Raw genomic sequence first — 22102 nt, forward strand, 5'->3', positions numbered from 1 at the left:
TCAGTAAATAAACTTTTTTGAAAAAGTAACTCAGTTACACCACTGCCTCTTTTCCTTTTCATGTAGTTCAGGGAACATACATGCATTACAAACAAAAAATTATATCAAAGAGTATAGCCTCTTTTCATTTTCATTTTAACATATTAATAGATTATCAGAATGCAGACCTGTTAGATTTACCCAAAGGGAATTATATCTTTTTAACCACTACAGAGACATCGGAGCCAGTGGCAAATGACAGAAGGACTAGCCGAGTTGAGGCTGCTCTCATTGAGAAATGTGAGCACTGAGCGCCCGCTGATCTCTTGGAGCTCACGTCTCCAAATTCGGCGAAGCACATTTTCAAATAGACGCTGTCTTTATAAATAAACCGCAGATTTGACTTTTAAACAACTACATTCTCGCCTGAAATACTTTTAAAACTACATTTCATGACACAATAACAGTAATATTTTTTTTTAATTATGCGAATATATGGTGGTTGAAATACAATGCTGTGTGAAATCAGCATGTTCAGCTCCCAAGTCCCGCCCCCGAAAGTTCCGGATCTTTGAAAAAGTACTACCTTACGAGCAAGGACTTTCTGAGGGGCAAATTTGTGCCTGGAACTTTATTTAGATCCTGGTCCCTGCGGTGGAAACACACCGAATACCGGCCCAAAGTCCCTAGTTCCTGGGGAAAGTTCCTGTGATGGAAATGGGGCTATACAAGTGGCTTTCTCAAGACAACAAAGCTGATGACATGTAATACAGGTGTCCTTTTATACATTAAGGCTCTTTATGTGACATCATCAACTGGTGTCAGTTGTTTTTTATGCCCTTCACTCACTAACTTTCCTTCGTCTATTTGGCATTTAATAAGAAACATCATATAGATATATTGCAGATGAGTAAACACTCTAAAAAAATACATCTTGCAGATGTAAATGCATACGTCAAATAGATGCGCATGTGCTATCAGGTTAAGAGTGGGCATAATTTAAACACAATCTGTGGTGACGTCACAATCCTGTTGCACTGTGGTCTATGGGTCAGCCTAAAGTGTACATTTAAAGTAGACTCACTCCTTCAGTCAAAATCGTAGAATCGAGGGTCTGTCCATGTAAACTTTCCCTTCACAAAGTACGCAACTGGGAAATGGAGAAGGCAAAGGGGATTCACGAGTGTGTGTCTAAAAGAGAAGTGGAGCGCAACCTGGGTTCCGTAGGACACAATGAAGTTCCCTAGGAAAGGAAAGTGTTCTCATGCACAGCATCGTGTTTAAAACAATATGCAGTTAATATAGTTAATTTTTTTTTAAATTATATTTCCTCACACACATACATCTTATCTATCAGTATGAGAAAATGTTTGTTTTCGATCTTTTGGTTTGAAAACACGATTCATGGCACAGCAGACATTTGCAAGTGTCTTTGCAGCGCAACTTGAAAAACATACAGTACCATACCTGAAACAGAAAACTTAATGAAAAAAATAATAACTCTAATAATAATAATAATAATCCCTCTGCACTTTGGAAAGTGGGCTTCCACACACCCACATATCACTTAACATATTTATTTCCCATATTAGAAGATATCCTTTGACAGCGGAAAAGATGTGGTCTCAAAATGAAAAGGGAATGTTGCAGTTCATTTAGCTGAATATAATGGAATAGTTTTGACGGTATATTGTTTATAGTGCTGAGGGTGATGCACAATGATACACAGATGTGTACATTAAAGCAGTCACAGTAGTGCTTTATCGTAAATAAAAAATCCACAATTGTTTTTAGACTTCCTGTACTAGGGTTGCTATCATTATGGTAGTAAAAGGTTTATTTGATTATATTGCAAATTTTAATTTAATATAGTTATATTTTTTTATATGTCAGTAACATATCCATATCCTATTATTTTTGCGTTTATGTGCTAAAATACATTTGTCATGTTTAACCTTGTTCCGTGCTAAATGCAACAAACATTCAAAAATTTCATGAGTTGTTTTCAACAGATTTAAGTGTTTGTGCTGGTATAGAAGAGAGGGAGACTTTAATCCTGATTACACACATGCTCCACCATTCAATCCTCCCAACAAGATGGAAAACACTGAACCATCAACCATAATCTCACATCTTACAATCTACTGACACACAGTAGTAACAGCATGCACAAAGCATATGGGTGAATTTAATTATCCAGAACAATTAAAAATTATTTTGAGACAGAAACATGATTGGAACCACAAATATAAATCTAAATATAGCACAGTATATGTTTGTATCTTCTCTGCTCCATGATAAAATCAGCTTCACGTGAATGTAATTTTTTTTTAGGAATTCACAATAACCTTGCATATAGTCTGCAGTAGAACGTCATTGATTATTAATATATTCACTGAACCTCAGTAAACACAAAGTGAAGCTGGGATGCTCAGCTTTGCAACTGCCTCAAATCTAAGGCAAAATCACATGATCTCATATAGGGAAAACCAGGAACCTCCGACAACATGACAACATGATTTCAAGCTTTAGCAAGGTGTCATTCAACAAGACAATGATCCACAAGGCAACTCAAAAGTTTGCAAGCAAATCAACTAAAGAATGGCTAAAACAAATGGCTGTTTTCCTGACCTTAAGCCAATTCAGATGCAGTAGGATAACCTAAAGAAGCCTGTGCTATATCAAGACAACACAAAATACTGATACACCGAGACGAATTTGTGTGGACGGATGGTCCGAAGTTAGTCAGAATTATACTCAGCTTTTGATAGAGGTTTTGTGCTACAGTAGGATCTACAAGTTACTAAATTTAAGTCTTATTTGTACAAAATTAAAATGTGGAAAGCACAACCGTCATCAATTTATTCAAATTGTGTGTGTCTGTAATAGTTAATTTAAGATCAGACCATATGGGTAATCAAGAAATCCAGCAGCCATTATGACTGGGAAGTGTTCACATCTGCTTAAGTTGCGACATACCAACCTTCCATTAATACTGTTTCAAACACACCAAGCCTTAAGTGAGAATACCATCTTGACAGCCGTTTATGAGCACTATACATTTATATTGCACCATTAGCAGAGGGTTTCACAGCAATGCCACAGAATAACTATTTTTGGTTTTCCAAAGAACCTTTAAGTGATTTTTTTCTTCTTAATTTAAAGAACACAGTAAAATTCTTCAGAACCTTTTGTGAAATGGTAATGTTCCATGGATATTTAAAGTACTTGTTGGAACCATAGATGCCAATGAAGAACCTTTATTTTTGTAAGTGCAGGGTTTAAAAATAAAAATAATCAGTGTACACTTAAATCTCTGGGCTCATGGCGTTCCAGACACTAATATTTTAACAATTCGTAAAATCACTGTCTGGCCAACTGAGATTTTGGTATGGAGATAAAGATCAGAATCATGCATTATTACATTGTCAACGCATATAAATACTGTTTGTTAATTTCCTTTGGTATGCGCTAGAGTGCTTTGGACACAGAAATGACGGCATGTGAGATCAGGCAGTCTAGTGGGTAGTGTTTCTGCTGAGGCAGCTTTTTTTTTTTTTTTTTCCCAAGACAATTAGAATCACGAAATGGGGGGTGATAAAATGAGATACTGTGCAAACAATCAAATTTTGATCTCTCTGTTCTACCCTTGGTCTAGTTTTTGTTACATATTGCGGGGAAAAAAAATCTAATTGCATGGAAAATAATGACAAGGACATTATTAAATAAAAAAAATAAAAAACTCATTTTGTGGTACTTTCTAGAATATACTTTTAATACCATTGTTTCTCCAGACAGATTTCAGGAAAATTAATCCTTACAAGTGAGGAAAAACTTATTTTGAAATTCCACTGAAATGGAAAGTAGGAGTGTCACGATAAACCGATTCTGCAATTTTCCAAATTCAAGAGAGAATCACAGAATCGATTCACTAATCGATTTATCATGACACCACTACTTACAAGCATTCACTGAAGGCACAGTCAAACACAAACTATCTTGAATCAATGAAAAGTCATTTGGGGGATAGACCTTTTATGTGCACCGTTGGTAATGCACAGATAACAATATGATAAATTACTGATAAAATATTTTATCTACTGCATGACAACCTTTTGTGTCTGCACTGTGTTAAAGTGATATCATGGATGTCCCCAGGATGCTCATGAACAGGAATTACTACAAGGTAACCAAGTCTTGCTAACCAAACCATAAACTATAAAACTATTTCAGTACCAAAACCTGTAACTGAAAAATTAGATGTGATTTTATACATGCAAAAAAAAAAAAAAAAAAGGAAGGAAGAGGGAAAACAATATGCCTTCAGGGCACAAGCACAGCATCAGGTGACAACGTTTATAGCTGACAAAAAGAAAGAGAGACACAAAGCCTTTCAGTGTTTGAAATGAGGCATTTTTCAAACTATAACACTGGGTTTCTACAGCCTGCGATCATATTTCTCCTGGCAGAACAACACACAATGTTATAACAGTTATTTTACTTTATGTTTCCAACAAAGTCTCTTCCTCCTATGCAATGATCATCCATAGGTACAATCAAAAAGCCTTTATAGTCTTTATATGAGAAAAGGCAGCCTTGTAAATATCGTGCACATTGTCAGTCTATTGTAAACAAGGACGCACAGAGCTGTGTAATTGCACACATGAGCTCAGGCTGTTCAGGCTGGATGTGCATCTGAGACAGATCTCCGTTCATGTGAGGTCAATCATCAGCAAAAGTGATGCGCCCAGGCCCCTCACTCTTCATCCAACGCCTGTAGCGTTTCCATCGTGAGTCTGTGGCCATCTTCATCTTCATCTCTTCCTCCTGCTCCTCTTTGTAGGCCTTAATATATCATAAGCACACAGTATGAGCAGTTATTCTGGAGTTCTTACAGACATACTAACACCACTTAAACTTAATATCATGAAAACAAGTATATCATAATTTGACTTAAGGAATGTTTATACTGAGTTATACACTGATGAGCCATTACATTATGACCAACCCCAGCTAAGAGCAATGAGTCCACCTGGCAACCAAATGGTGCCACAGGTGCAATTCACAGAGCAGTATATATACCACCCAAGGACCAGCTTTCTGTCAGTAGAGTGTTCGGTGTCAAGAGTGGAAAAGCTGCCGACTTATCAGAATTTGATAAAGGACAAATTGTGATGGCATGGCACTTCAGAACTTGGATCTTGGAAATGGCAGTCACCAGCAGCTACAACAGTGGTGACCAGGGCAATGTATCACAGCTCGTCGCAGCCTTCTGCGTATGAGCCTGTGTAGTCGACGACCCAGCCGGTTCCCCATGCTAACTGCACACCATCGGCAACAATGCATTAAAGGGGCCCAAGATCATCAAGATTGGACCGTTGATGATTGGTAGAAAGATTCAAGATTCCTGGTGCATCATGTCGATGGCCAAGCACATATTACCAAAAGAGGCCATTAGGGCTGGGTTTTGCCACAAATTTCATGATTCGATTCTCATTCATTTGATTCGATAACCTATTCGATTCAATATAAATTATTTTGGATATGTATCAAATTTCAAAATGTATCAAAATGCCAAATTTTCTCAAGAAAAAAAATATTGACTAATGTTAATGGATTTCCCATTGCCACTTTTCGAGCCGAGGTGCTAAAGCGTTCTGTCACTCCACCTTAAACAGCACCAAAACGGTATTTATTGTTTGAATACTGTAATCCTATGGACAGAATCTGAAATCTGAGATTTTGTTTCAGGTCAAAAGAAACAAAGCACAAAGCTTATTGTGATTTATTGGATAGGAGCCACTCTACAACGCTCATTTTATTGACCGAAAACAAATTAGACTAATCGATTCTTGGGATTTAAGAATCAACATCATTCAAAAAAATAAGAATTGATTCAAATCGAGAAATTTATTTTTATTTTATTTTTGGGTTTCTTAACCAGTTGCTTATTACCATGCATATTACTAGAATATTAGCCATTTATTAGTAGTAATTAAGCACATATTAATGCATTATTCTACATGACTGTAAGGTCTGTTTTGGGTTTTGTTTCATGCTCTTGTTTTCGTGTCTTTTATTTTGAAGTTTAGTCTCGGTTCCTGTTTGTGTCTTGCTTCCCTTACCCTAATGTCTTCTTGCTATTAGTTCCCTTGTTCTGTGTGTCATGTTCTGTTTGGTTCTCTTGTTCATTGTGTCATGTCTTCATTGGTTGTTTCATGTCATGTGACCACCACTGTTTGTTATAAGTGGCCTTGTCTTTGCCTTTGGTTCTTGTCATGTATTAATGTTGTTACCTGCTGTCGGTGAGTCAACTTTGTTTCATGCCACGTCTAGTCTGTCCATGCCATGCCAAGTCTGTTCCACACCAAGTCTGTTTCATGTCAAATCTGTTCAAGCCAAGTCTTCATTTGGATTGTTTGTATTTTGGATCTCACCATTGTAAATAAACTGCACTTGGGTTCATCACTACGCTCGCCTCCAGTGGACTCCTTACAGAGACCTTATTCTACATCCCTAATCCTACCCAATACCTAAACTTAACAACTACCTTACTAACTATTAATAAGCAAATTTGGAATTTATTGAGGGAAAGTTGTAGTTAATAGTTAATAAGTGTTTCCTATTCTAAAGTGTTACCTTTTTTTTTTACCTAGCCCTAGAAGCTATGACACCTGGATGCACTGTGAGGCAGAAACAGGCTGGATATGCTGTGGGCAATGTTTTCTTGGGATACTTCAGGCCTCATTATCCAAACAATTCCTGACAGCTGTCAGGTATCTGACCAAGCGCACTCATTCATGGCAACTCTATTCCCTGCCAGTGATGGCAATTACCTACAAGATAATGCACCATGCCACACTGCCAGGATCCAGAAGTGGTTGGAGGAACATGATAGTGAATTTCTGTTAGTGCCTTGGCCTTCAAATTCACCCAATCAAACATTTGTGTTCACACTACATCACCACCACCCCGCAATGTATAGGAACCGGAGTACCTCCTGTTGACATTGTGGTACCAGATACCCCAGGAGACCCATCTCCATCTCATCAGATCAATGCCTCGCCACATGGCCAATGTTTTGCGGGCTAAAGGTTATTAGGTAGATGGTCATAATGTAATAGATCAATAGTTCAGCTATTTACTTCTGCAGATTGTTTTTAGGCTTCAAAACTACATAAAGGTTGCTTTTATTTGTGAAGTTTTTAATGATGAACCAAATGTGTAAGAATTAAATGTTTTTGGTCACTGAGCTTATTTTCTGCAATAATCCAAAATCCCCTATTGAGATTTTGTTGAGGGAACCAGGGAGATGATAACTTCCAGGTTGGTCTACAAAAAACATCATCACTGCTCTGTTTTGTGGAATCAACACTACAAAATGAAAGAAATCTTCTCAAACCTCATAATTCTCTTTGATCCAGAGCTGCTGCTTGAGAAATGTCTCTATCAGGCTGTTGTCCAAACTATCAAACTGAGCCTGTGACATCTTCATGTACTTGCGGATAATGTAAAGTCTCTCCTCATCCCCATACTCCTCCCCGCGAATGGTGAAACGGTAAAACCAAGAGAAGTTCCATGCCACATATGTGCACAGATGGTAAGGGAACAGAATGATTTTACAAAGCAGAATATCAGATACATTGGGCTTCTGATAGCCGCCTTTGATGTCTATCTTGTTCTTGATGATGTCTCTGATAATCTGCTCCTCCTCTTCACGGATCTCCTCTTTGGAACGTCGGTTCTTGCCCTTCTCTTTGGTTCTATTCAGCAGACCTTGCTGCTTGGCCAGTTCAGTAGCCTGAATGCGGTATTTGGGAATGGTCATCAGATAGTTGATGGCTTCTGTGTAACTACTCCACCAGCTGTAATACTGCAAAGACATAAAAACATCTGTTTATTAAATTGTTAGTATCTGAATCTATGAGCCATGTTCTATTCATTAACATGCCTAACAAGGAGACTGCTTGTTATGGCAGGGCACTTGAACATCAGTTCAAGGACAGATGTCATTTAGGGCTGAAGCTAAAAAGCAATGGCCTACAGTGGGTAAAATAAATTTTTGGGGTGAATTATTACTCATAAACCTAATTCGTCATTGAGCATTGCTATCAAACAGTTCCTTGTCTTAATGCTGATAGCTTAATTAAAATATTCAATGCTCTTCAGATTCAATTGATTGATATGTACTCAAAAACAGCAATTTTTAATTAATCAGTTTTGAATAAACATCAAAATGTTACAAAACCTGGTGACTTTTGTGGCACCTGCTATATGGACAAAACCATGGACATGATTGGAAAAGGCTAAATGGTCTTTTTTTTTTTTTAACAGTAACAGTAGTTATCTTCATAGGCAAAAAAAAAAAAAGAAAAAACTCCCAAGGAAATTAATGGGAAATATGGAAAAAACAAAAAAGGTACAATTTTTGAAGTACTATCTAAAAATCAGCCACAATGAAGTCTTTATCACATCTAAATATGTTTACATGCATATCTAAATTCAATGGGTTATATACAGGCATCTAGTGGTTACACCTAGGGGTGGGCGATATGGGAAAAATATATCACGATTTTTTATAGAAATATCACGATTCACGATTTTTATCCCGATTCTTTGTTAGTTTTACTATTTTGGTTTTACAAGTTGTCTGAGCATTACAGCCAAACTAGAAAGACAAAGATGCATGGCAGATATTTAGGCCAAAGTGGGTGAAGATAAAAAATCTTTGTCATTATTTTATTTTTCTTATTAAAAAATAAGAACAAAGATACACATTACAAATACACATAATATACAAATAAAACAAACAGTGCTTTATTTCCAGGTACAATAGGTGTATTTAGCAGAGCATTCAATGAAATTGAATGAACAAATATAAAAATAAAACACTAGATAGACTGATTCCTAAAGCAACTGTATTAAAGTTTTTCAGTCAAGAATAGTGAGTGATTTTTCTCTATGTGTTTTGTTGTTTTGTTAACGTTAAATGAATAGTTCCCCCACAAATTAATATTCTGTCATCTGTCTGTCAATTCTGTCATAATGTTGTATTTTTATATCATCATTTACTCAAAAGTTGTTTTAAACCGGAATGAGTTTCTTTCTTGTGCTGAACATTTATAAATGCTATTTTGAAGAAGGTGGAAAACCAAACAGTTGCTGGTCCTCAGTGACTTCCATAGGATTTTTCTTTCCTACTATCAAAGTCAATGTAGACCAGCAACTGTTTGGTTTTCCACTGAGTAAATAATGACAGAAATTCAATTTTAGGGTGAACTATCCCTTTAATGACAGTCGACAGCATGTTTAGTGTCCTGTCCCTTTAAGAGCTGCACGCATCTAATATACAGTACAGGCACGCATCCGTTTCTCTCTTAACTATTTACTTTCATTTTAGAGATAACCGACTCAGTCTGTATGTAAACCTTGTGTGTTTTGACAGTATTAGCGCAAAATATAACTTAGTTGAGTAATCAGGCGCTGTTAGACAGGCGTTTTAGTGCGCGAGCTTCAGGTGTATGCGCTCAGAACAAGCGCACGTCAGACCAGCGCGCGAATTAAACATTTAACCAGCAAGGCTTGTATGCAAATAATGTACTTTTGCGATCGCGAATAAGTGCAGTGTCCTGTCTGAGTAACTCTACTGCTGTATGTCGTGTTGTACAGTATATAGAGGAGGCGCCAGAACTGTATTTGACAATGTGCGCGGTAGCGCGATACTACGATATTTCTTCAAAAGCAGATCGTGGAGACATTTTTATCGTCCACGATCAAAAATCGTCATATCGCACACCCCTAGTTACACCATGGTAATACATAAGTTTCTTCATTTGTTTATGTTTTGTTGTAGTTTTGCAATACTTAAACGCTATGAATTGAAAACAATAGATGGTAAAAACACAAAGTATTAAAGAATATATTTTAAATAAAATATAGAACATCCATTTAATTGAAAAACATGTTTATTGTCATGCTTATATTGTCTTTGGTCACAATAATTTAATCACAATAAGACAAGATCAAAAAAAGAAGAGAAAACAAGCGGTCAACACAGGCGTTTCAGAAACACAAATAAGCAAATTAGCTTGTTGAAGGACTTTATATTTTATATCCATAAATATTTACACACCCTTTACTTTTTTTAAAAAATAGGCTCATTTTCCAACTCCGCAAGAGTTTTACCGTTTTTGAATCCATTCAGCCGATCTCTGGGTCTGGCGGTAGCACTTTTAGCGTAGCTTAGCATAGATCATTGAATCTGATTAGACCATTAGCATCTTGCTAAAAAATGACCAAAGAGTTTCGATATTTTTCCTTTATAAAACTCGACTCTTCTGTAGTTACTAAGATATTAATAATGATATTATGCAGCGCCTGAAAATAGTCCCCAACCAGGTAACTAGTTATGATATAGCTGGGGACTATTTTCAGGCACTGCATAATATCATTGCGCCTGTTGCACCCATGGTTTGGCAGCAAAGTTCCTTGATTATTACGCTGGAATGACAGTATAGCTCCAAGCCATATCGGCATAGAAGATCGCAACTTTTCATTTTCCGTCAGTCTTACATGATGTAACTAGTGCCAGTTTATCAGGAAGTAATGATTTTGTTCTCTTTGACTAGTTGGATGGAAACGGTGCTTTATTTGCAAATGTTTATGAGATTTTTTAATTCCAGTTAAATTCGCAATTTTGGATAGAAACATAGTTCATGCCATTTTCTGTGGTCATGGACAGGGGTTTTAAGATGAATTTTTGAACACATAAAATCCTGATACTCACTCACTCATTGGCAACCATTTGTCAAGAGAGTGTGCTGGTGTATTGATGAGGGAGTGCTTTCCTGTTCTTAGCCAAATCTTACCTTCTGCTCTGTGCACCAGCGAGGACAGCAAGCGATTAATTTTTTTCCCCAACGCAGTTGAGTTTGATCAATAACTTGAAACCTTCCTGCCTTCTAAGATGTTCACCCCAGCAAAGCTTGCATGTGCAAATTGGTTTTGCCCTCAGACATCCCCGACCATCTTAAGGATTTGACAAATTCTATGTAAGAGGCCTTTAATATTTCAGATTACTCTGGTGTGCAAAGCCATGGAACTCAGGAGCTATTTTTCACCTTGAACTCTTCATAGAGCGTAACCAATTGGTTGCATCATGATGCTAGGAATTGAGAGTTACAGATTTAGAACAACGGTTACTGAAATAAGCTATGAAAGTTCTTTGTGATGTATTTTTATTAACCTCTTTCATGTTGAGTTGATACAGCTTATGAGATTGTTGCCATTGTCCCTAATTTGAGACATGTTTGTTAATTGCTTGTCAAATGGAAACATTTATTCCAATGTTATTTCTACCTGGTTGTGTTAAATGTGTCCTCGATTTCATCAAAATGTACATTTGAAAAGACTGTGAGGCCACCATACTGGTCAATAAATAATTTTGCATTTTGCAGTTATATTTTTCCTTTTTCTACATTCATACCATAATTGAGAGGGATGGTTACTCCAAAAATGATTTACTTACCCTCATATCATTCCAAACCTTTATGCATTTCTTTCTTCTGTGCAACACAAAAGATGATATTTTGAAAAATGTCTTAGTGCTTTTCTTTTTTCCATGCAACAAAAAGCTTTCAACATTGAATGGGGCTGGTATGAAACTAACAAGATTTCACCATATACATGCACAAATACATGCAGATACTCTGGATCCAAAGTTCATTTCTATCTGTAAATTTACTATTTGACCAGTTTATTTTACAAATACATGAGTCAAGTTGTCCAAAGCATGAGAGATCCTTACATTAACCGCTTTATAGAGGTTCATAAGAGCAGAGTTTGGTGTGGTCCTGGTACCACGTCAGGTGTTGTCAGTGTGATCCTGCTTTTTGCTGTCATTTTCTATATGCTGTAAATGATGTGCATATTATGTATGTGTTGTTAGAAGACAAATTCACTGAAAAATAATACTTTTCTTTTTTAACAGGCAAAAGACATCAGCAAATGTAACAGGTCACTCAGCTTCATAACTGTAAACCCATATAATTATTTAAAATTTAGTCTTGATACTTTCAAACTGTGAACAAACTAGCAATATTCGGTTCATACTGTTAGATTTACCACATCCTCCACTAATATTAGCACCTTTTGGTATGCGCAAAACAGACTCTGTAGTCCTTCATTAAAAATATTAACAAAAATCTAAACTCTTAAGATTTTACGAAAATGTGAAAAAAATCTAATTAAATTCTCTCCAAAATATGTGCTAAAATTACTGACACCCTCAATTTGTAACCCTCAATCATTATAGAGCCCTATTCGGACGGTAATTGTTTCTCATGGGGACGCAAGTGATTTTCACAATTTACAGGGGGTAGTCTGTGATTTAATTGCTGTCCGAATCTAGAATGTCTGTTTATCTCTCACCACCCCTGTAAAAATCCCTGACCGAATTACCTACTGTTTTTTGACAAACACCAAGGTCGTATCCACATCTCTGAATTGACGAGAAGAAATCGATTCAAAAATCAGTCTTTAAACCCTTTTTTTTGAGCACTCCTGAACAGCGTACAGTAACTGTTGTACTTCAGTATAGACTAATGCATACATATTTATTTCTGAAATGCATGTATTTAAAAGAACAATACTTCATAACTGCTCCACCACAGCAGCTGGGAGCAGAAAGAGAAGAAAAGCACGCAAGCATTCGAAATGGGTCTGTATTAGGCAGCAGCAGGTGTGCAATACAATTTTAAATTATGTATTATAGACAGATATATACTTAACTATATTGCATATAATTATATACAACTATAGCACGTCTATTTTGCTATTTTTAAACAGGAGATTTAAATAATCAAATAATAAATAGCATTATATATTATAAAATATGCTTGGAATAATAAGAATACATTTTACATGAGTATTTTTAAATACATTTTACACAATAATAATAATAACTTTGTAAATAAAATAAATTTTAATTTACAGTAAATAAAGTTCATTTTATTTACAGCAGACAATCATGTGACTGGCCACGTTCCTGGGTTCGTAGGATCACAGAAATCGCTACTCCACTGTGAATAATTCGCCATCCGAATCCATGAGGTTTATTACGAAGGTGATATGTAAATTTATTTCTACAGACGGCCATATGAGAAACAAATACCATATTTTTTACAATATATTTTAAGTCTGATTCAGACGGTAAAAGTTCAGTTTAGTGTTTAGAAACACTTTCTGTTTCACTGGCTCTAAATAGAGTGGGGGAACTAGACGTCAGAATCCAGAAGAGTAATTCGCTGCGGGTTCCTTCGAGATTTTCCTATGGGGTTTCATAATTGGGTTTTTCAATTTATGAGTAAAATAAAGCCTGTAGTAAACATAACTTGATACTTTTACGTTTTGTTCTACAACGTAAGTTACAAGTTAAAAATTGTGTTCATTTTAAAAAAGAACGTTTGGGCTGTGAGTGTGCAGGTTACATCGTAGAACAAAACGTAAAAGTATCCTCAAGTTATGTTTACCACAGGCTTTATTTTTGAAATGGGGAATCTGACCACTTACACGGCAGGTGCAAATCTGCACGTATCTGATTCATATCAGATTTATTTCCACATATGAATGAGGCCTGAAATAGATCGGAGAACATCGGATTCCATGAGACATTTTCCTGCTTACACGGTCGTGGGCTATATAACCGATCTGTGCCACATGGGAGGAAAAAAAAAAAATCGGAATTGGGTCACTTGAACCATGCAGTGTAAATGCGGCCTTACAGTGTTACTTCATCTGTATCCGATTTCGAAACAGAACAGAAATCCGTAAGAAATGTATCGATCCGTAGGTAAAATAACTGACGAAAACGTAGTTATTTTCAACACAAACAAAATTTGCACCGCAAAAAAACATCAATTATACCCTTTAATGCTGACAACCATGTTATTACCTTGTCGTGTAATAAGCCACATTGAAACTCTCCTGTTATTTTATTCTTTTTATATATATATATATATATATATATATATATATATATATATATATATATATGCTCGGAGCGCGGAGGGGAAATTGTTGAAGCTCCACTCCGCTCACATACTCTGCCGGACACCGCCACACAAATGTGGCTTTTTGATAATGAGAGTAACCGCTCACTACCAGTTACAAAAGACACTGTAACAGTCCGTCACGGGCAATTCTAGTTTTCATCAATTCATTTCTTAACTTATCCTTTGTCTATGTTCTGGCCCACCATCTAGTGGTGAAATTTATTTTTGGCCCGATGCCAAACTTACTTGTCTGAAGCCCTGCTTGAAAGGTACTTTGACAGTAGGCGCGTTTCCATTACCCTTCAAATTGTGCAAATTGAAATTGTGAATTGAAAATGCGCCTAATGGAAACGCGTCAATTTCGGAAAAACCCCCATATATCGCAAAACAGTTTTTACGCTCGAGTGAGGTGGTTTCTCAGGCAATGTGAAAAAAGGAATAATTCGCAAAACTCCGACGGAAACGCTTTTTTGCAATTACAGGTCACATGGTGTACATAAAATGTCATATGATCAGTCTTCAATGTACTATAACCTCCAAGAAACACTTAATATGTGACCGCTCTCAAGTATAAGGGGCTTTGCCTGCCATTCATGCTTAGACAATTTACACTGCACACATCGGCGCAGTGTGGCTCCAATACGGCCACCGGAGTTGATCTGTCACTCTAGTCAACGCTTGTGTTTATATGAGGCGCGTCGCGTATGTTTCTGAAGCATCTCTCAGCACTGTAAAGATACATGCACACGCCTCCTTCGATTAAATATAGCCAAAATCTGTCAAAATCCGTTGCCATGACTTATCGCGAGGAAAAAATTACGTTTTTCTTATATAACATCTGTTAACGGAAACGCAGTCATTTCGCAATACTTTATCGACATTTATAAAATATCGCCACAGTTTTGTGCAAATCTGTAATGGAAACGCACCTAGTGTGGACAGTTTATCAGCTCAGACTGCACCGTAAACAAACTTGACTCAGAACAGCTTTACTCCACTGTTACAGCACAATGCTACAAGATCCAGTGAGAAGCATTTGAATTTGCCACAGAATTAATAATGTTGCTGTGAGATGTACTGAGAAGCCTTCAAATTCTGCTGAGAATTCTCTGATAAACAGATCAAACAGCGCTGACGTCAGAAAACCAGAAGTAGTAACGCTAACTATAACCATGGCGATGTGGCAGAAATAGTCGAGAGAGAGATATTCAAGCACTTTTCAATGCCTTTCAAGCATTTCACAACTATTTCCGGCACTTTAAAGCTCTAAATGGATCCAATTTGATTGTCATTTTTAATGGAATGACCAAAATATACTTTGTGGTAAACAAACACAGGCCATGTAAAATTATAAAAAACATAATATAGCTGCGAGCAGCGATGACGGGCCCAAGCCGTCAGCATATGCCACCCCGGTGGCATCGATAAAACGGTGCCCAGCGAGCACAAGCATCACAGTAACCCTCTGGCAGTTTGGTTTTAAGGGATACGGCAATTAAAGGGTTAATCCAAACCATCAACTCTGTGAAACACACACACACAGAACATATAAAACTTTAAGTTCTGTGAAAATATATTTTTCATTGGTAGTTGATGTTAGTTAATGCATTTACTAATGCTAACAAATGAGAAATTATTATAGTTACCAAAGCTTTTAATGATTTATAAGCATTTTTTAATGATTTATTTTTCCATTAACTAACATGAATAATTTTTTCTAACACAAATTAATAAAGTAAAAAATATATTGTTAATATTTAATGTTATTTGTGAATTAACCAATGTTAAAAAACAACATTATTTAACTGTTGTTAATTTACATCATTAATAAATATATACCATTTAATGTTGATCAAAATCAATTCCAAAATGTGTTAATATATTATTAAATTTTAAAGTTTTATCTTTTGAACATGACTATTTTTCTAATATAAAAAATATTTTGTTCATTGTTAGTTCATTGTAAGTTCATACTATCAATGAAGAATTAACATGCTGTAAAAAATATATTTCATTGTTAGTTCATGTTAATTAATGCATTCCCTACTGTTAACAAATGAGACTTAATTATAAAGTGTTATCAAAACCTTTAATGCTTTATAAGCATTTTTTAAGGATTTTATTGAGATGTTTAAACAGACCCTCTCTCTCTCTCCCTCTCTCTCTCCCCCTCCACACTCACTGAACTCACACAGTCAGTCACCCACCCAGTCACCTACCGCAAACATTAGAAGCACAGAGACAGGAGAACTCTGATAGTTTTTAAATTTTCTCCTCCGCATAGTGTATTGTAAATTCATGAAATTAATCACATATCCTCAGACTGTATTGTTCTGTGTATGTAATTTTTTATGAAGTGTTTGGAAGCTGCTCTTAAAAGAAAAAAAGAAAAGAAAAGTTTTCTCTTTTTTACTGTAACTTTAATAAATTGCCATTAAATCATCGTTCAAGATATCCTAAATCCGTCCGCAATTTAGCATCTTCAGTATTTTGGCATCATAAGAAAAAATGTTTGGTGTGATTTCCGTGTTTCTGTTTGGAGGAGCATGAATTTGTTTACAGCCTGTTTAAAAACAAAACCCACATTAAAATAAATATAGCCGACTTCCTGTTGGTCGTAGCTAATGACTGTAAATTAGAAAGTTGTCCGGATTAATAAGAACAATTTATGTACCGAGTTTGGTGTCTGTAGCTATCATTATATATATATAAACATTAATAATTATATACCATTTAATGTTGATCAATATTAATTCCAAAATGTGTTAATATATTATTACATTTGAAAGTTTATCTTTTGAACATGACTATTTTTCTAACATTAAAAAGATTAATAAATGCTTTAAAAAAATTGTTCTTTGTTAGTTCATACTATCATGGAAGAATTAACATGATGTAAAAATATATTTTTCATTGTTAGTTCACGTTAATTAATGCATTTCCTAATGTTAAGAATTGAGACCTTATTTAATGATTTATAAGCATTTTTTAAAGATTTTAAAAAACAGACCCTCTCTCTCTTTCTCTCTCTCACCCAGCTCCTCAATCCACACAGTCACTCACACAGTCACTCACACCCCACCCCACCCCACCCCTCACTCAGCTGCAGGCTGACAGGGATCTCTCACTCAGAAGCAGTCTAAGAGCTCTCTGATAGTTTTTAAATTTTCTCCTAAGCATAGTGTATTGTAAATTCATGAAATTAATCACATATCCTCAGACTGTATTGTTCTGTGTATGTAATTTTTTATGAAGTGTTTGGAAGCTGCTCTTAAAAGATAAAAAAAAAAAAAAATTATCTTTTTTACTGTAACTTTAATAAATTGCCATTAAATCATCGTTCAAGATATCCTAAATCCGTCCGCAATTTAGCATCTTCAGTATTTTGGCATCATGATAAAAAATGTTTGGTGTGATTTCCGTGTTTCTGCTTGGAGGAGTATTAATTTGTTTACAGCCCGTTTTTAAAAAAAACCCACATTAAAATAAATATAGCCGACTTCCTGTTGGTCGTAGCTAATGACTGTAAATTAGAAAATTGTCCGGATTAATAAGAACAATTTATGTACCGAGTTTGGTGTCTGTAGCTAAAACTAACCCCCTCATTTTTGACAAAAGGTGGCGCTATAGAGTGTCTCTTCCACGCCCGTTTATGAGCTTTTTCCAGTGTCTAACTATCATTAATACTGATATGTGTGTTGAGTTTCATGACATTCTAAACATGTTATCTGCCTCAAAATCACCAGAAACGAATTTTCAACTTTGACACGTTGCCATGGCAACATAATTTTAGATATCAATATTCCCTTCACAGTTTTACATCGGCCGTGTTTTGACATTATTCTGGTGAAGTTTGAAGCAAATCGAGGTAAAAGAAGATGCTGAATTCAAAGCATTTTGAAAACGACACACTTCCTGCAGCCAGTTGGTGGCGCTATAACTTTCAGTCATAATAGTCACATCTATCCGATCGGCATCATACAACGAACAAATCACTGAAGTTTGATATACATCATACAATGTATGTGGACGTTATTAGGCATTTCCTGGGTCTCATTTTTCGCCATAACTTCATCGCCTCGCCACGGGCAAACCGTTCGACATATCAAAAATATCTTCGCAATTTAGCGTCCCCAATGTCTTGAGATCATGTTCACCTAGTTTGGTGGCAATCGTATGGAAATCCTCAGAGGAGTATATCAAATTCCAGAGCATGCGCTTTTTAAACAGCCCTGAATAGCCGACTTCCTGTTGGGCGGAGCCTATGACATGCTGCGCGGAAGTTGTTCGGCTCAATGAGTTCTATATGTGTACCGAGTTTCATATGAATACGTGCAAGTATGTGTGAGCTATACATCAAGCTTTCTGACAATTTTCCAGGGGGCGCCGTAGAGCCCCTGTGCCACGCCCGGGTCCCAGCCTCAGCGGCGTCCTAATGGCCGCAGGTTCCAACGTGCGTGCCAATTTTCGAGAGTTTTCGGGCACGTTAAGGCCCCCAAAAGTGCCCGGATGATTGAAATAAAAAAAAAAAAAAAAAAAAAAAAAAAAAAAAAAAAAATAATAATCCTTAGAAGAACAATAGGGCCCTGCGCCTTACTGGCTTGGGCCCTAAAAATCACCATTATAACCAGTACAAGGCACCAGAGAAACACTTATTGTCTTTTAGGCATTCATTTCTACTTTTTTTTTTTCCTCATATTTTGAAATTATAAAATCACTATCACTGATGCCAAAAAAAGACTTGGAACATAAAAATAAAAATCATAATTAAGAACAACATCATCAGTATGTCGTTATTTTCCAGCCAATGGCAATCAATGATAAGCTGTTAATGACCAGAACATTTTGTGATGAGTGGTGTACTTACCTGAAACAGTGAAATTGCACAAATTGTTACAAGAATCACTATCCTAACGTCTACTTTGGGAGCAAGTCTTCTCCTGTAGTAGGTGTAGTAGTGGCTGTAGTATTCCTCTGGGTGGTCCAGCATGTAGTCATAGTCCTTACGTAATTCTTCATCCTGAAAGTCACAATATTACAGATCTATTTAGCTGTTATGACTAAAGCCGAGAACACACTACCTAACTTTCAGGCCAATTATGAATGTAATTTGGTCTTGACGACAGATCGTGCCCAGGTGGACCAGGTCCAGTTGGGCTCAGTCGCTGTTTGCAGTCGGCAGAAAGTCGCACAGTGTGTGGTGTCTAAATATTATAATCCTAGAATTCAAGAACCAGTCATTGCCAGTCGTTTTCAGAAAGATTTTTTTAAACATTTAATATTTGCGACTGACACCAGCTTGTGTGGCTAATATGCAGTGGAGATGTGTTCCACTATTCATTTTGTAATTGTCTCAAATATTTTTTTTTCTTGATTACAAGAAAAATCTCCATTGTTCTTGTGATTTATTTCTTATCTCTCTTTTAACTCCTAAGTTAACACTGCAAATTAAATGGTTTCATTTTTATGCAGTCGAAAAAAAGTATAGCCTAAATTATGTCAGTAATTTCTCTCATTATAAATCTCATTAAAATCGCATCCAAAATAAAAGTTTGTTTACATAACACATATGAGTGTACTGTTTATATTTATTATAGGGCTGCACAATCTCGAATGCGATGATCATGCGCATCTCGTCAGTAAAGCCTGTTCCGTGATTAGCAGTAAATCTCCATCACCTGCTTTCAGATGGGCATTTAATACACGGAGCCGTAGTTCACTGACAAGCTACACAATATCGCGTTCATAATCGAAGGGGATTCATCTGCGATAATGAACGCGATATTGTGTAGCTTGTCAGTGATCTACGGCTCTGTGTATTAAATGCCGCTTCATTTGAAAGCAGGTGAAGGGGATTTACGACTAATCACGGAATCAGCTTTACTGACGAGATGTGCATGATCATCGCGTTCGATATATCGCACAGCCCTAATTTTATGTATATAAAAATATGTAAACAAAACCTTATTTTGGATGCGATCAATCACGATTAATCGTTTGACAGCACTAGATGTGCAGTCTAATAAAACTTAAGAAAAAACTTAATATGCCTATAGGCCTATCTATAAACTATAGGACAATTCCATTTTTTCTGAACTTTCAACTTCTTGAAATTTGTTACGAAAAATTTTAAAATCAACTTAAATAGAATAGGCTAACGAATTGATGCAAAACATATTCAAGACACATTGCTGTGACATTTATTAGGAACACCAACATAAAAGGAAAGCTAATGTTATATTATTATAACATTATATTAAGCAGGTGTTGTCCGCAGTGGCTCCGGTTTTTGTGTGCGTTTTTTTTTTTTTGTGCTTGGCAGAATTTGTTGTTAAGTGTGTGCGTCGTGTAGTGGACTGACTCAGTCATTGGGTTTTATGCTCCTCTCTAACTGTCAAAGACTCGAATCTGCTCTCTAGTCGATGGTAACGGTCTTTAAGTGTATTGAGGTCTGTCTTAGAATGTTCAGCTTGTCGTGTAGTGCGTCCCCGGCTTAAGTATTTACCATGTCTTCAAAATGCAACAAAGCAAAATTCAATACAACGATGCTGGATTGACAAAGCCTTAAAAGTGTGTAAGTGTGTGTGTGTGTGTGTGTGTGTGCATTTTTGTGACAAATGAGGACATAAATTTGTATAATGACACAGGTATGACACAGGTATTACAAGGTGAATGTGACTTTTCAGGACATTGACCCATGTCCCCACTTTTCAAAACGCTTATAAATCATACAGAGTGAGGTTTTTTTGGGGAAAGTAGAAATGCACAGTCTCTTGTGAGGGCTAAGTTTAGGTGTAGGGCAATAGCACATACAGTTTGTACAGTATAAAAACCATTACGCCTATGGGATGTCTCCACTTTTCACAAAAACAAACGTGTGTGTGTGTGTGTGTTTAATTGTAAAAGCTTGAGGAGTTTACATTCAGTCAGTCAAACACTGAAAGACCTTCCCATAAAGCTAACATTATGATTGTTGACAGTATCGTTAACATTTTTTATATATTTTTAGGGCTCAGATGTGAGAAATTATTTTAAATTGTAATTTTGACCGCTCCTTAATCTGTGTATAATTTATTTTAATATTAAAGAAAAGTGAAGTAACACTTTATTAAATTAACATTAACAGAGATAAATAAATGCATGATTTATGGTAAAATGTATATAATCTTGTTGTAATGGGTTTAAAAAAAATAGTCACTCTTATACAATTGTTAGTAACGTTAGTTGGAATAATAATCAGTAGGTTGCATGGGATCAGCATCCCATTAACGTGCATTCTGACTTAACTGAAACTCTACTTCCCCTAACAAGAACAGCATGGAAATTTGGTTTTACAGGGTTACCTTGAGTGTCTCGTAAGCAGTAGCGACAAGCAGAAACTTTTCCTGCGCGGTTTCGCGGGAGTCCTCGCTCTCCCCGGGCTGATATCTGTCCGGGTGATATCTCCGGGCCAGCTGGCGGTACGCGCGTCCGATCTCAGCTTTACTGGTGTCACGCGAAACTCCCAGCACGTCATAACAGCTTTGAGTCCCGCAATACAGTCCCTCAATGAGAGCGGAGACCGAAGAAAATCCCAATATAAAAACAAGACAGATGCATAAAGTGAGTCTCAGCTCGATAGACGCAGCCATGTCAGCATTCTGATGCTGCTGTCGCGTATTGATGACGCAACGTATGTACACGTGTTAAATGAGTTCTGCTGCGTCCTCTTTTGGTGAAGAAAAGGTACACACTTTTGAGTGTGTAGTAGAAGAGTTTTTTTTATTATTATTACAATATAACAAAAATATTACAGATTTACAGAACAAATTGGCATACAACTTACATTCAAAAAAGCTATTTTAAGCGGGGCTTAGACATACATTGATAACAAAAAGTTAAGAAAAAAAAGCATCAACAATCTTTAAACCATAAATTTTAATAAATTCAAATTAAACAGGGGATAAGTAAGAAATTATAATAAATTATATTTATCAAAAAAATCTAACAAGATTCCAGCTTTTTTATTTTTTGTTTTTTTACAAAGTTTTTAAGTATTGTCTCAAATAATTCTTAAATACTATAAACGGGGG

At 36.2% G+C, this 22102-nt stretch overlaps 1 protein-coding gene across 1 annotated transcript; it reads right to left on the reverse strand.

Annotated features, from left to right (window-relative positions):
* Window positions 1-2014: 2014 nt before the first annotated feature.
* Window positions 2015-21700, reverse strand: LOC306871948 (dnaJ homolog subfamily C member 25-like). The gene is made up of 4 exons (XM_079420229.1): window positions 21374-21700; window positions 18898-19050; window positions 7382-7852; window positions 2015-4824 (listed from the first exon to the last, which is right to left on the reverse strand). The coding sequence occupies exons 1-4, from the start codon at window positions 21659-21661 to the stop codon at window positions 4702-4704; spliced, it is 1035 nt and encodes a 344-aa protein (XP_079276355.1). The 5' UTR covers window positions 21662-21700; the 3' UTR covers window positions 2015-4701.
* Window positions 21701-22102: the final 402 nt, after the last annotated feature.

Source organism: Barbus barbus, assembly GCF_936440315.1.
Source record: "Barbus barbus genome assembly, chromosome: 6".
NCBI classification, from domain to species: Eukaryota; Metazoa; Chordata; class Actinopteri; order Cypriniformes; family Cyprinidae; genus Barbus; species Barbus barbus.